The following is a 13459-nucleotide window of genomic DNA, read 5'->3' on the forward strand; positions in this document are numbered from 1 at the left end:
ACACTCAATCAACTGAGCCATGAGCCATGCACCTTTCACCGTATATTTATTCCTATGAACTGATTAAATTTTACTCAGTGAACTTTTAGTAATTTCTACACCCAATGTGGGGTGTAGACTCATGACCCCAAGATCAAGAGTCACATGCTCTTCCAAATGAGCCAGTAGCGTGTTCCCGTTTGAGGAACTTTAAAAAAATTAAAAATGACAAAATTAATAGTACTTATATGAGTAGACTATATTTTATAATCAAAACAAGAATCAAGTTTTAGTTATGCAAGATGAATAAAAATATCACATAAAAATGTGACTATGGTAAACAATATTGTACACCTGAAATTTTTTTCGAAGATAGATTCTAAGTGTTCTCACCTCCTCCCACAAAATAAAAATGGAAAAAGGAGAAAGGAAAAAGAATAGAAAGAAAATGGTAACTAATGGAGTGATAGATGCATTGTATAGCTTGATTGTGGCATTTCCATATGTATTTGTATATCAAAACACCAAGCTGTAAACCTAAAATATATATAATTTTTATTTTATCAATTATAGCTCAACAAAGCTGGGAAAAATTAAAAAATTGTTTAAGAGCAAAATAAATGCAAAGTTCTCACATTTAATTTGGTATTGATATTCAAGATTAAAATCACTATTGCTTCTTGAATCAGGTTTTGTTTTTGCTTTTGTTTTTGTTTTTAAGGTCGGCTCCATGCCCAACGTGGAGCCCAATGCAGGGCTTGAACTCATGACCCCGACATCAACACTTCAGCTAAGATCAAGAGTCAGATGACTAAGCCATGCTGGTGTCCTCTGACTCAGTATTTTTGTATCCTTTGGGTAAATACCTAGTAGTGCAATTGCTGGATCATAAGGTAGTTTTAACTTTTTGAGGAACCTCCAAACTGTTTCCCAGAGTGGCTCCACCAGTTTGCGTTCCTACCAGCAGTGGGTTCCCCTTTCTCTGAATCCTCACCAATATCTGTTGTTTCTTGTGTTAATTTTAGCCATTCTGACAGGTATGAGGTGATAGCTCACTGTAGTTTTGATTTGTATTTTCCTGATGATGAGTGATGCTGAGCATCTTTTCATGTGTCGGCTAGCCATCTGTATGTCTTCTTTGGAAAAGAAGATGTCTTTGTTTTATGAGTGTTGTAAGTATTTTATGTATTTTGGACACTAACCCTGTATCAGATGTCATTTGCAAAAATCTTCTTCCATTCCATAGGTTGCCTTTTAGTTTTGTCCAATGTATCTTCCACCATGCCAAAGCTTTTTATCTTGATAAAATCCTAGTAGTTCATTTTTTGCTTTTGTTTCCCTTGCCTCAGGAGACATATCTAGTAAGAAGTTGCTACGGCTGATGTCAAAGAGTTTACTGCCTGTGGTCACCTCTAGGATTTTGATGGTTTCCTTTCTCACATTTGGTCTTTGATCCATTTTGATTTTATTTTTGTGAATGGTATAAGAAAGTGGTCCAGTTTCATTCCAGAGAGGCAAACCATGAAACAGACTCTTAACTATAGAGAACAAATTGTGGATTGCTGGAGGGGAGGGGAGTGGGAAGGTTAAATGGGTGATGGGTATTAAGATGGACACTAGTGATAAGCACTGGGTGTTGTATGCAAGTGACGAATCAGTGGATTCTACACCTGAAACTAATATTACACTGTATGTTAATGAACTAGAATTTAAATAAAAACTTGAAACTGCAAAAAAAAAAAAAAAAAAAAATTACTGCTTTGACATAAACAATATTTTTTAGAGCCGGTGAATACACACTGTGCAAATTTAATTGTCTAAAAATCTAATTATTTGCATCAGTATTTAATATTATAGATCAGTTTTTCCAAATTCTTTTATTTATTTATTTATTTATTTATTTATTTATTTATTTATTTAATTTATTATTTTTTTTTTTTTTTAAGTTTATATACTTTTGAGAGAGAGAAAGGGAGGGACAGAGGAGTAGGGGAGGGGCAGAGAGAGACTCCCAAGCAGGCTCTGCACTGTCACCATGGAGCCTGATGATGGTTTTGAACTCACAAACTGTGAGATCATGACCTGAACCAAAACCAAGAGTCGGACGCTTAGCCAACTGAGCCTACCAGGCTCCCCTCCAAATTCTTTGAAAACCAAGGACTCTCCATTATCTTCCACCTTCACAAGACCCATAGTTTTGAAAGATTCTACCATGTGGGATTTATTCAGCAATAGTTTTTCAATTTTGTTATTAAACACACTCCTGGCATACTCTCTCCCTTCATCCTGCCAACTGAAAATTACTTAATGTTTATTTTTAGACAGAGAAAGAAAGAGTGTGAGTGGGGGAAGGGCAGAGAGAGAGAGAGAGAGAGAGAGAGAGAGAATCTAAAGCCAAAGTAAAATCCAAAGTATCTCATGAACCATGAGATCATGACCTGAGCTGAAATCAAGAGTCAGATGCTTAACCAACTGTGCCATCCAGGTACCCCTGAAAACTCTTGTCAGTGTAAGATAAACTGATGCTAGTATGCTGAGTTGATATGACAATGGTCTATATAAGTTAGGCTATTCAATTTAAGTGTAGGTAAATTTATAGAGTCCACAAGGTTTATTAGTAAACTTTTAAATCAACATGTGAACGTGCCTTGGTAGCTAAGACTCTCAGGGTTCTAGGGACTGCATGATGATATTCACCCACACAGACAATACAACCATGCCAAGCCTTACTTGACCCAAATGAGATAAAAGTTAAAACTGTCTGAGAATTAGAAAAGAAAACAATCCACACTGGATAGTTAGTGATGAACCATTAAGCTAAACTATTGCTAAACTTGTAAATAAAGAAAATAAAATTTTTTTAGTAACCTAAATATTAACAAAATAATCTAAAATATAAGTAGATATAAATAAAACAAAAATCTCACTAAAGTTCTTTTGAGAGAAAAAATTTAGGATATGACATTTCAATCTCCTTTAAAACACACACACACATGCACGCACACATAAGTGTATGATTTGTATTAATGCAGTTCTATGCTACAGTAACATTAGAAGCTTTGTGCTAATTTACAATTTTTTTTTAATTTGTAGGTTTTTATTGCTTTGAATGGTATACCAAAGCACAAAAATTACTTTAACATTATTGCCTCTGTTCCAAGTTACCTGAATGCTCTCATTCCACTTCTCAGTGAAGAGCTTGTCTGGAAATTCTGCAGGTAGAGATAATTGTTCTTTAAATATTTTAAGATATTGTGGAAAACCAAATGAATTCATTAAATGTATCTGCCGGTGAGAAAATCGTGACTTCACTCTTTTTTCTAAGAGTTCCAAAATATCCTTAAAAACAACAACAACAATCCATATAAGATGCATGTTTTTTAAAAAACAACATACCAATATTAGAAGTATAGATATTCGAACAATCACCTGTAATTAACAATGTTTATCCTATAATACATAATTGAACTTTAAAACTTGTGTAAGCCTCCAAAACCTCAAATCATTCCCTTGATTTCTTTAATTATTACACAAGCTAATTTTATTAATTCCCTTCTAAGCATTGGTAGGCCTGGTGTTATGCCTTTTACCTACTATGCTACTATCAGTTAATCTTTAACATTCTAAGACCAACAATAATTGCAAAAGAATTGTAACTATTACTGAATAGTTCTACACCACAGTAACAACAATAATTTAAGTGTTTATTTACTTATTTTGAGAGTGAGTGTGACTGGGGGAAAGGCACAGCACAGAGCCCAACACGGGACTCGATCTCATGAACGATTAGAGAGTGTATGACCTGAGCCGAAATCAAGAGCTGGACGCTTAGCTGAATGAGCCACCCAGGTGCCCCATCACCAAGAATTTCAATAAGGAATTGCATATTCTATAAAGAATTCAGATTAAAGAAATGGTAAAATGTAGTAAGATTATTACATTCCTGAAAATTTAAATATCTTCATTATTTTATGTAACAAAGACTCAAGAAATAGTACATGTAATGGAGAAAAGTTGAGTTCACAAAACTACCTATAAATTCAAGCTGAAGCAAGCTGAACTACAAGAACAAACTATAGGAGAGGAAACTTGCAGGAACATGGCATGACACTGATAAGTTATTCTGTCTTTTGTCTTTTTATAGTGATATTTTAGAAACTACTTGCATTTGTGCTATTTGTCCTTAAAAAGTTAAAATCAAGTTTACTGTCAAGTTTCTATAGTAAAAAAAGCTTAAAAATGCTCTGGTGAGGCCCTAAAATATGGATTTTTAAATCCACCCAGATGATTTTCCTAATTACTAGATTGAGAAACCAATCATATAGAGCTTGAAAGAATTCAAGTGATCAACATGGGATCATGGTTAGTCTGGAAAGGAAGACAGGAAAGACTTAATAACTTGGGTTTAGAAGGGAGAAGGTGAATAAAAAACCTGGAATGTTAATAGGTTAAGTGCCAGCATAATTAAAAGAGACGAAAGTTATGTTCGGAAACAGCAGTATTATAAATTTACTTTCTATTAAGGAGTAGTTCTAGATCATCCATATAGGTAGGTGCCTGAAAGGTAGTGGAAACAACACTCTATACAACCAATAATTAAGAGCTTGAACTTGGGAATGAAAAGAAAGAGGTAGAAGTAAAAGGTATTTTAGTGGTGGAGAGTAATGACAGAAGCTGGCAATGTGGGAATAAAAGGGATAGTACCAAAAAAGAAATACTTCCACAGGGAAGAGGTTGTTTGCTGGCAAACTCACTAATCCACCCATCTTTTGACTTTTTTCCTATAAACATGGACATATGGATATACTTAGAATTGAACTGCATAGTTGGAGAATTATACACGTAGAATTTTTAAAGGCCTAAGATAACACTGCTAGGGAGCAGATGATTCTTTATTTGGTCCTTCATTGGGTCAATAACATTTGCCACTGCTTCTTCTACCCAAAGAGTTTTTTGGTTTTTTTGTTTTTGTTGTTTTTTTTTTTAGCAAGAAGATGCTTCCTTAACTCCTGTGGTATAACTGCTGCTTTTGGCAAGGAGCAATAAAGACCTGGCAGATGTTCTATGAGGGAGGCTTATTATGAAGGCATATATCATAGGCTCTAGAGCACCGGGAAAAGAAAACAGAGGAAGACACTACACAGAAAAACAGCACTGGCAGGAGGACTGTTGAAAGATGACTTAAAGCATTTCACTGTTCTAAAAAAAAAAAAAAAAAAAAAAAAAACAGCTGCAGGAAAGAAAAAGAAGTAAATGAGCCTGATACAAGGCTACCAAGAATGAAGGAGGGAAAAGAAGGATGAAAACAACAGACTCACGGCAGCCAGAGCATGAGAAGAGAGATGACCCGTAAGTACCAGTTTTATCTGAATTCAGTAATAAAGTTTATAATGTAAAAGAAGATAAAAAAAGGCCTGTGTAGCCATCTGAAGGTACATAGGGTTCAACATGTAGTCTTCACAAAGTAATGTGATAGCAACAATGAGACTATGGTTACAATCATTCTAAAATCCCCCCAAAAAGCAAAGAAGCCACTATCTACTCTGACATCTTGACAGAAGTAATCCCTTCCATTTCTCAAGATGTGTACTTACAAGGAGGGGATAGTATCATTTTTACTCAATTCCAAGCATTATCAAAATACAGAATGAATCTTAAATATAAAAGTAATTAGCAATTTTTATAACATGATGGTAAGATTATTTCATTGTCTGTTTACTTGCTAATGTAGAAATTATACTAGCGTAATCTGACTTCGCATTTTCATTCAGTGATTCCACTGGAGAGAGGGAGGTATTAGTTTATGAGTATGTGTGAATAATTGTTTCCTTCAATCTGAGCTGAAAAGTAGGATAAATGCACAAGGCACTGATAAAACACATTTGAAAGAAATGCTTAATATAATCACCTACATAAGTGACTACATCAGTAATTAAGCTTTAATTATCTAAATATTATAATCAATTTTTTAATAGAAAGAATAACTTACCAATCTACATGTAAGACCAATAACTGCTAGTGGAGTCTGTGCAGACTGAGAAATGTCAAAAAGATTATAAAGGAGTGTCTGGTTTTTATGATGAGCAAAAAGATCAAATTCATCTAATATGAAGATCACTGGGCAACTACTAGACCTGTCACCTAAGATAAAATAAGAGTTTTATATTAATAAGCAATTATATCAACCTTTCTTAAGTTTCCAAATTATTCACTACATTTTAGTTGTTGAAACTCAATTCAACAAATACATACTGAAAAACCTACTTTGGGTAGGATACTTAACAGTGCATGTACATTTATTCAACAAAAAATTATTCACATGACAAGATAGCCCTTACTGCCCTCAAGTAGTTCACAGTCTAATTACCAGATTCTAGTTTACTAATAAAAAACTCAAGAATTATTTAAGTGATTATGCCATTATTTTTTAAATTATGGAAACATAATCTTTTACCATCAAAAAATTGACAAGGATCTCTTAACACCTACATAGTCCAAAACACTTTGGGATTAATAATAAAGGGAGCAACTAACTTATGAACAAAACTTTTGCTTCAAAAGAGACTTGTTTAGTTAGCAGAAATACAAAGTGCATTTTCCCAGGTGCTTAAAATTTTTACAAATAAATTGTTAAATTATGAAATTCAACCAAAGCCACTTTTAACTCCTTTTTGAGCCCTGCCCTGACAATTTTAATATTTCAACAATAGGGAAAGTTCAACATGACTCTGTGAATTCATTTTTCTCATTACAATGAGGGAAACTACTTTAACAGACGAATCACTATTACCTTAAAGTTTACAGCTTTATATTTACATACACAAGTGAAAAGAAAATCTGATAAGAGGACATTTAACAGATAATAAAACATATACAGAAACCTAAATGGCATGAAAAGCCCGAGGACTACTTAAAAAGTCTTATAAACAAACCTATATAATATAGAAATTTAGTATTTGATAAAATATGCCATTACAAATCAATGGGGAAAAGTGGTTTATACAAGGTCACATCTCAACTTTACACCTTATCAAAATAAGTTCTCACCAGATTATATGTATTAGATGAAAACATTAACTAGATGTCTTCAAAATCTGAAGACAAAAATTTCGACTATGTAAAAAATTTAAAACTTCAGCAGAAAAGTCCAAACCAAATTTAAGAGAAAAATAAGTGCAAGAATTTTCATGAATGAGTATGAGATAAACATCACCAAAATAAGGCAAAAGAACCAACAGGAAATACACAAACCAAAAAATATCAGTGGCCAATAAAAGTATGAAGTGGTGAGCATCATTAACACCAACATTATGCATATTAAACTAAGAGATGTATTTTTTTCTCTTAGGCAAACATGAAAAATAATAACTTTGAATAAAAGTTGTGAAGGAAAAGGTACTCTCAAATATGTTTACAAAATAGAACTTCCAAGGTAGTTTGGTTATATTTATACTTTTAAATGTGGTACAGTTTGATCAAGAATTCTACTCACTAAAATTTACCCCAGGAAAAATCCAAATGACAATTTAAGCATTTCTTCCTAATTGTACAAAGTTAGAATGTCCAGAACTGGTGATTAAGAACCCAATTTAATATATTTGGAGCATAATTAATTTATAAAACAGAATATATGAGAACCATAAAAATGATGGTGTAGCTCACTAATTACCGACACAGAAAGATGTTCACAACACACCGTTAAGTAAGTGAAAAGATACAGGTTATACAATATGGAAAACTATTTTAATCTTATACAAAATTACGTCCATCTGTATCAGTGATATACTGTAGGTGATATCTTCAGATGGTGTTAAATATGCTAATATTTACCTTTTTTCAAAGCTTCCAGAAGAAATGAAAGGTTTTCAGCAAAGCTTCCCTGAACAACAAAAATAGACACCATGACTAAAAGTTTAATGAAATAAAGAATAAAAGAGGACTATGATATTTGGACATTATACAGGCATTATGTATCTATTTTTTTCTAGATTCAAATTAGTCAGCAGTCAGATTCTGAGCTGGATATTTCTATGTGCATCAATAAAAACTTAAAATGTTGAAGCAGGGATGGCATAGTGTTGAAAACGGCATTACTCTATCATGTTTACAATTTTGCATTTTCCAGATAAAATCTGTAAAAATGTTAACTTTAAAGGTTGTTTTTAAGACTTGCTATATTCTAAATACAGTCAGAGAACTAAAACTCCATTGTACTTCAAATACATTAAGCTCTTGCCAGTCTCAGATTAATTTGAACATTAAAAAATGCCCATGAATTTAAATCAGATCCAAAAGGAAATGGGAGAAGAAATTTGCCTCAAATATTCCATACTATAATTGTTTTTACCTATTCAAGAGCATATCATAGAATGTGTATATATCATATCAAATTTGGCTGTTTACTTGGAACACAGCCAAAACATTTTTGGATAAAACTTAAATATATTCTACATGGAAATTAAGAGAGTAGCACATGCATTACCCTGATGTTCCAGCTTGTGGATAAAGGCCCTTTAAAATATTTTTTCATTTAAGTCATTAATTTTTACATTATTCAGATTTTTTGATTTAAATAAAAAACCAACTTTAAATTTGCAAAGACATAGCAGAGAAAAGAAATCCACTTGTTTCCCAATTTTGAGAGAACTGATACAAAATAGCATAATAGGTTTTTAAGAACTTGCACATATTTTACTATAATTGCATGTTGTCAAATCAACATTATTTCCAAGACAGGTAGGGCAAGAGGTATTAACCATAATATAAATAAAGGCTCACAGGCTGTGGGTAAGTCAGTAGCCAAAGTTATTCAAACGTTGTTACGTCTTTTTTCTAAAGTTTATTTATTTATTTTTAAGAGAGAGAGAGTGTGTGTGTGAATCCCAAGCAGACTCTGTGCTGTCAGTGCTGAGGCTGATTTGGGGCTTAATCCCACAAATTGGGAGATCATGACCTGAGCCAAAATCAAGAGTTGGACGCCCGACCAAAGGAGCCACCCAAATGTCACCCTCCTTCTTTTTAAACACAGCTATACCTGACATTAAGTTTATCATTATATAAATACATATGCACATATAAGAATATCCTTATATGAATACATATACATGTATTGTATATAGATATCCATATACATTTACAGGAATATAGAAATTTGCTCTAAGTATATCAAAACAGAAAGACTCTGGGTTCAGTTAAGTGACTTAGGTTCTTAATGTCCAGCCTTTGTCATTTTATGACCTTAGGTAAGCTAAATATATTGTTTGCCTCAGGTGACTGATCTATATAATGTAGAAGTTAAATAATGTCTTTATGTGATGCTATAACAAAAGTAATGACCCAGGATGTTAAACAACGGTGACTTTTTAATCAATTCCTATGAATCCAATATGAATAGGTCCATTTAGGAAAGTTAGAAACACCAGTCTACATCGATTGCAAACCGAAGGCCAAACTGAGCCTACCTAATAGTAAATCTCCTTGATCAGGTAGGCCACTGTATTCAACAGTACAGTCTTAACAGGAGACAGAACATTAGACTTATAGAAGGGGCATTATGAACCTGTAGACAGTGTAGAAGGATAACACATGATTGGCTCAACTTTTTATAAGTAATTACGAAAGAGGCTTACAACTATGGCTATGCCATTGCAGAAAAGAGTATACATTTTAGAGTGATAGTACTGTATGATCACCAGTGAGCAGAAAATGAACCTGGGATGTATACAACCCACTTTAATTGAGTAAGCAGTAGGAGAGGTAGTCATTTCATTATGAAAGTTAAGGTAGCTATAAATTAATGTTTCTCTTGAACCCTATAAATAAAGTGATAGGGTAAACATTTTAATAAAAGTTCCAGAACAGTGCTGATCAGTTTCATTTAAGTAACTGATGTTCACCAATCCTGAGATTCCAAGCTGCTACAATAATGAGGTATAAATAAGTTTCTGAAAACATTTTAATAGTAAGAGATAACTGACATTTGTAAGAGATAACTGAAATTTGTATAGTACATCACAAACCCAGCATTTTTCAAATATAAATTATGTTCAATGCGCCCTTTTGTCTTTAGAATAAATCTGTTAAGTATGAGAAGATAATGCACATTTAACACAGATGAGAAATCTCAACTTCAGAGATACTAGCCATGATGGCCATGTAGTCAATAGTTTCAAGACAAGGCTCAAATCCACATTTCATAGCTTCAAATTCAGCACATTTTCCATTACACCTAGCTACCCAAGTCTCGAAAGACTAAAAACAGACTGCTAGAGTGTAGTACTTTAAAAAATGTATTAATCTACCTCCAAGGACAGAGAATCAAGATATTTCTCTTAACACGTAAAGAAACAAACTCAGATAATATCTACAGAAACACGGATTTCTTGACTATTTTATAGTGTGATCTACTTAAAAAAATCTAAATATAAAGATATGAATAAATGCATCCTAGAACATTATACTTTTTTATGACAAGAATATTTCAGATTTCAATTTAGAATCTCTGAACCTGCCCTAGTCTTTCAAAAATATAAAAATATCTATGCCATGCAAACATTAAAGCCTATTTAATAAAGGAATAGAAACGATACTTACAAAAACTTTATCTCCAACTACATTTTCCAGATTTAACTGTCTTGTGATTTCCTTTAGGGCAATTTTATCATTGATCTGCAGCAGTCCTGAAATAAAGTCCATTTAAAAATATTTAATTAAAATGAAATATTTATTTGATAGAGCACAGGTTATTTTCCAGTCAAGTAAGTTTTCTAACGCTTTTTAAATTTAACTAAAAAGAAAAAAGTCAAAAGCCTGTTTGTTTACATTACTTCCTTTTTGAAGCACAGCAATGAAGATGTGGTAGACTTAAAGAACTATCTACCTCGGGATTCTTTTATTTTAAGAAAAGAAAGACAAAAAACAAGAGTCCTTATGTGCCTCCTTTATATATTATTATTATTATTATTATTATTTTAGTTTCTAAAAATAATGCATATGGTACTTTAAAGTGGAAGTTGTTAAACATGAATCATGTTTTTAAAATATAATTGTCATCCACCTTTAAACATTTTAGGTAAATTAGGTTTTGTATTATAAAAAGCTCACATGGCTTATATCATTTCCAATGGCAAAATTATGACATACTTACCATTTAGGTGAACTTGTAATACATTCTCACTCACTTCTTCTATTTCCATTAGTTCTTTCAAAGCATGGTTTATTAACTAAGTGGTATTAAAAAAAGTTTATGGAATATTTAGATAAAAATCATAAGCTTGTATTTTTTTAAACTATGAATAATAGAAACAGAACATAATAAAAATATCATTTGAAACAAATAAATTTGCACATTATTCAGATAAAAGAAAGGTTTAAGTAGAACATCTAATGTCCGACTCAAGATGCCAGAGACAAGACTGATGTCACACTCTCTCAATCATCTCCCCAAACTAATAAATGTTTATAAACAACCGTCAAGTTTACAAAGACATATTTGTCTGTTAAGTCACATAAGTCACATGTATCAAATGATTACAAAAATCAACCCCAATCAATATATCAATTTCTATGAAATACTGTTAACTACTCTGTATGTTACCATGAAATAAAAACAACCCTCAAGTTTACAAAGACATATTTGTCTGTTAAGTCACATTAAGTCACTTGTATCAAATGACTACAAAAATCAACCCCAATCAATATATCGATTTCTATGAAATACTGTTAACTACTCTGTATGTTACCATGAAATAACAACTGGAAAAGTAAAAACTACCAAGAGGATAACCTGAAAAAGAGATGGCCCCTCTGTTATAGTTGCTAGGTATAGTACCCATCCCTCATCCACAGTTTCAATTTCCATTAGTGTGGAAGCAGATGAATCCTCCTTTTGACGTTATGGTCAAAAGGTCAATAGTAGCCTAATGTTACATAAAAATGCCTACATCATTCACCTAACCTAATCTCATCATGTAGGCATTTTATCATCTTACATCATCACAAGGGTAAATAAAGGACAAAACGATACTTTGAGAGAGACACCTCACTGAAATAACTCACTGTATTTGTTATAACTATTCTATTTTATTACTATTTATTTTTTATCTCTTACTGTGCCTTATTTATACATTACACGTTCCCAAAGGTATATATGCATAAAAAATAACAGTACATATAGGGTGTGTTACTATCTCCGTGGTTTCAGTCATTCACTGGAGTCTTGAAATGTATGCCCTATGGGTGAGAGGACACTACCGTACACAGAACAAGACCCTATTAAAGAAACGTAGAGCTTGTAATAAGAAAATTACTACTACTAATATAATTACTACTAAAAATACACTCACAAAGTGTTATACCATCTTAAACTGTTTTAATTATAAAGTTTCGGATTTGTATAACTACAGATTCCTATGCCACATACTTTCTATTCTCTATTCTTTTGACTTGTGATATCACAATTACACTGCAATATAATATACATCTCTTCACATTAATATTGCATTCATTTTTTTAAATTTAAAAATGAACACAACTAAGAAAAGCAAAAAAGCTTTTAAAAGGAAGAGCAATGATGAAGGACTACTCCTTCTAATATTAAAATAGAAAGGACTATTACAAAATAAATGGTCGCCCAAAATAGGCTGTGTATACAAAATTAAATTACTAAAGTTGGTATCAAAATTTAGTGAGGACAAAAGAATTATTCAAAAAACAAAAAAAACCAATGGAACAACTGGTAAGCCATTTTGAAAAACAAAATACTATTTGTATTTGCAATATTCTATTTGTCACTACAACATCTTTGTGAAATAGGAAGAAGTAAATATCATTTTAAATTATTAAGTTTCACAATATGGTATCAAACATACTAGCCATTCTGGTATATCTGTACTGTTTTAAAAACAAATGGAACTCTATGTCAGATCATAGTTAAACTAAGTCCTCTAAAAAAGGGATAATCTCAAAATATTAAGTGACATACTACGAAATAAAGCCTAGTAAGAAGTGACATTCTTTATAGAGAACCATTAGAAAATGAGGTGGCACTTCTTGGCCTTTAGATTAAGTATGAGTCTATCGTAAGAGTTCGTCCCCAGGTAATACAAACTTCATATCTCTAACAATCAAATCATCCTAAATACCCCAGAAATCAACCTGAAAACTGGCAAAAAAAAAAAAAAAAAACAAACAAACAAAAAAAAAACCCTCCACAAATAAAGGTAGAGAGGAGGCTACATCAAAGGAGGTAGGAAGTATGGAGAATCAACTTGGGAGAAAAATGTATCGTAGCCAATGGGGTAGGGAGGAAGTTACCATCTGGAGAAGGGCAAGAGACAGGCTAACACATAGGGAAGTATACAGGAAATGAATCCCCACAGCAATTGGCTTGGAAAGTGAGAGGGCCTGAATTTCTTGAGTTCTTGCAACCAGTGGGGCTTAAAGCCTGGAGTTCTAAAGGTCAGCATGCTTGGCTCAGGGA

The 13459-nt window shown here is 32.5% G+C and overlaps 1 protein-coding gene across 13 annotated transcripts in view; it reads right to left on the reverse strand.

The window, feature by feature from the left end:
• Positions 1–13459, reverse strand: part of ORC4 (origin recognition complex subunit 4) — an 81597-nt gene that overhangs the window by 11068 nt on the left and 57070 nt on the right. For all 13 annotated transcript variants that reach the window (XM_007078551.3, XM_042994418.1, XM_007078548.3 and 10 more), the window contains 5 exons: positions 11126–11201; positions 10573–10658; positions 7810–7858; positions 5969–6120; positions 3145–3318 (listed from right to left, as the gene is read on the reverse strand). In XM_007078551.3, coding sequence (XP_007078613.1) covers positions 3145–3318; positions 5969–6120; positions 7810–7858; positions 10573–10658; positions 11126–11201 — 537 coding nt within the window. The remainder of the gene's footprint in view (positions 1–3144; positions 3319–5968; positions 6121–7809; positions 7859–10572; positions 10659–11125; positions 11202–13459) is intronic.

The sequence above is a fragment of the Panthera tigris genome, chromosome C1, assembly GCF_018350195.1.
Source record: "Panthera tigris isolate Pti1 chromosome C1, P.tigris_Pti1_mat1.1, whole genome shotgun sequence".
In the NCBI taxonomy this organism is placed as follows: Eukaryota; Metazoa; Chordata; class Mammalia; order Carnivora; family Felidae; genus Panthera; species Panthera tigris.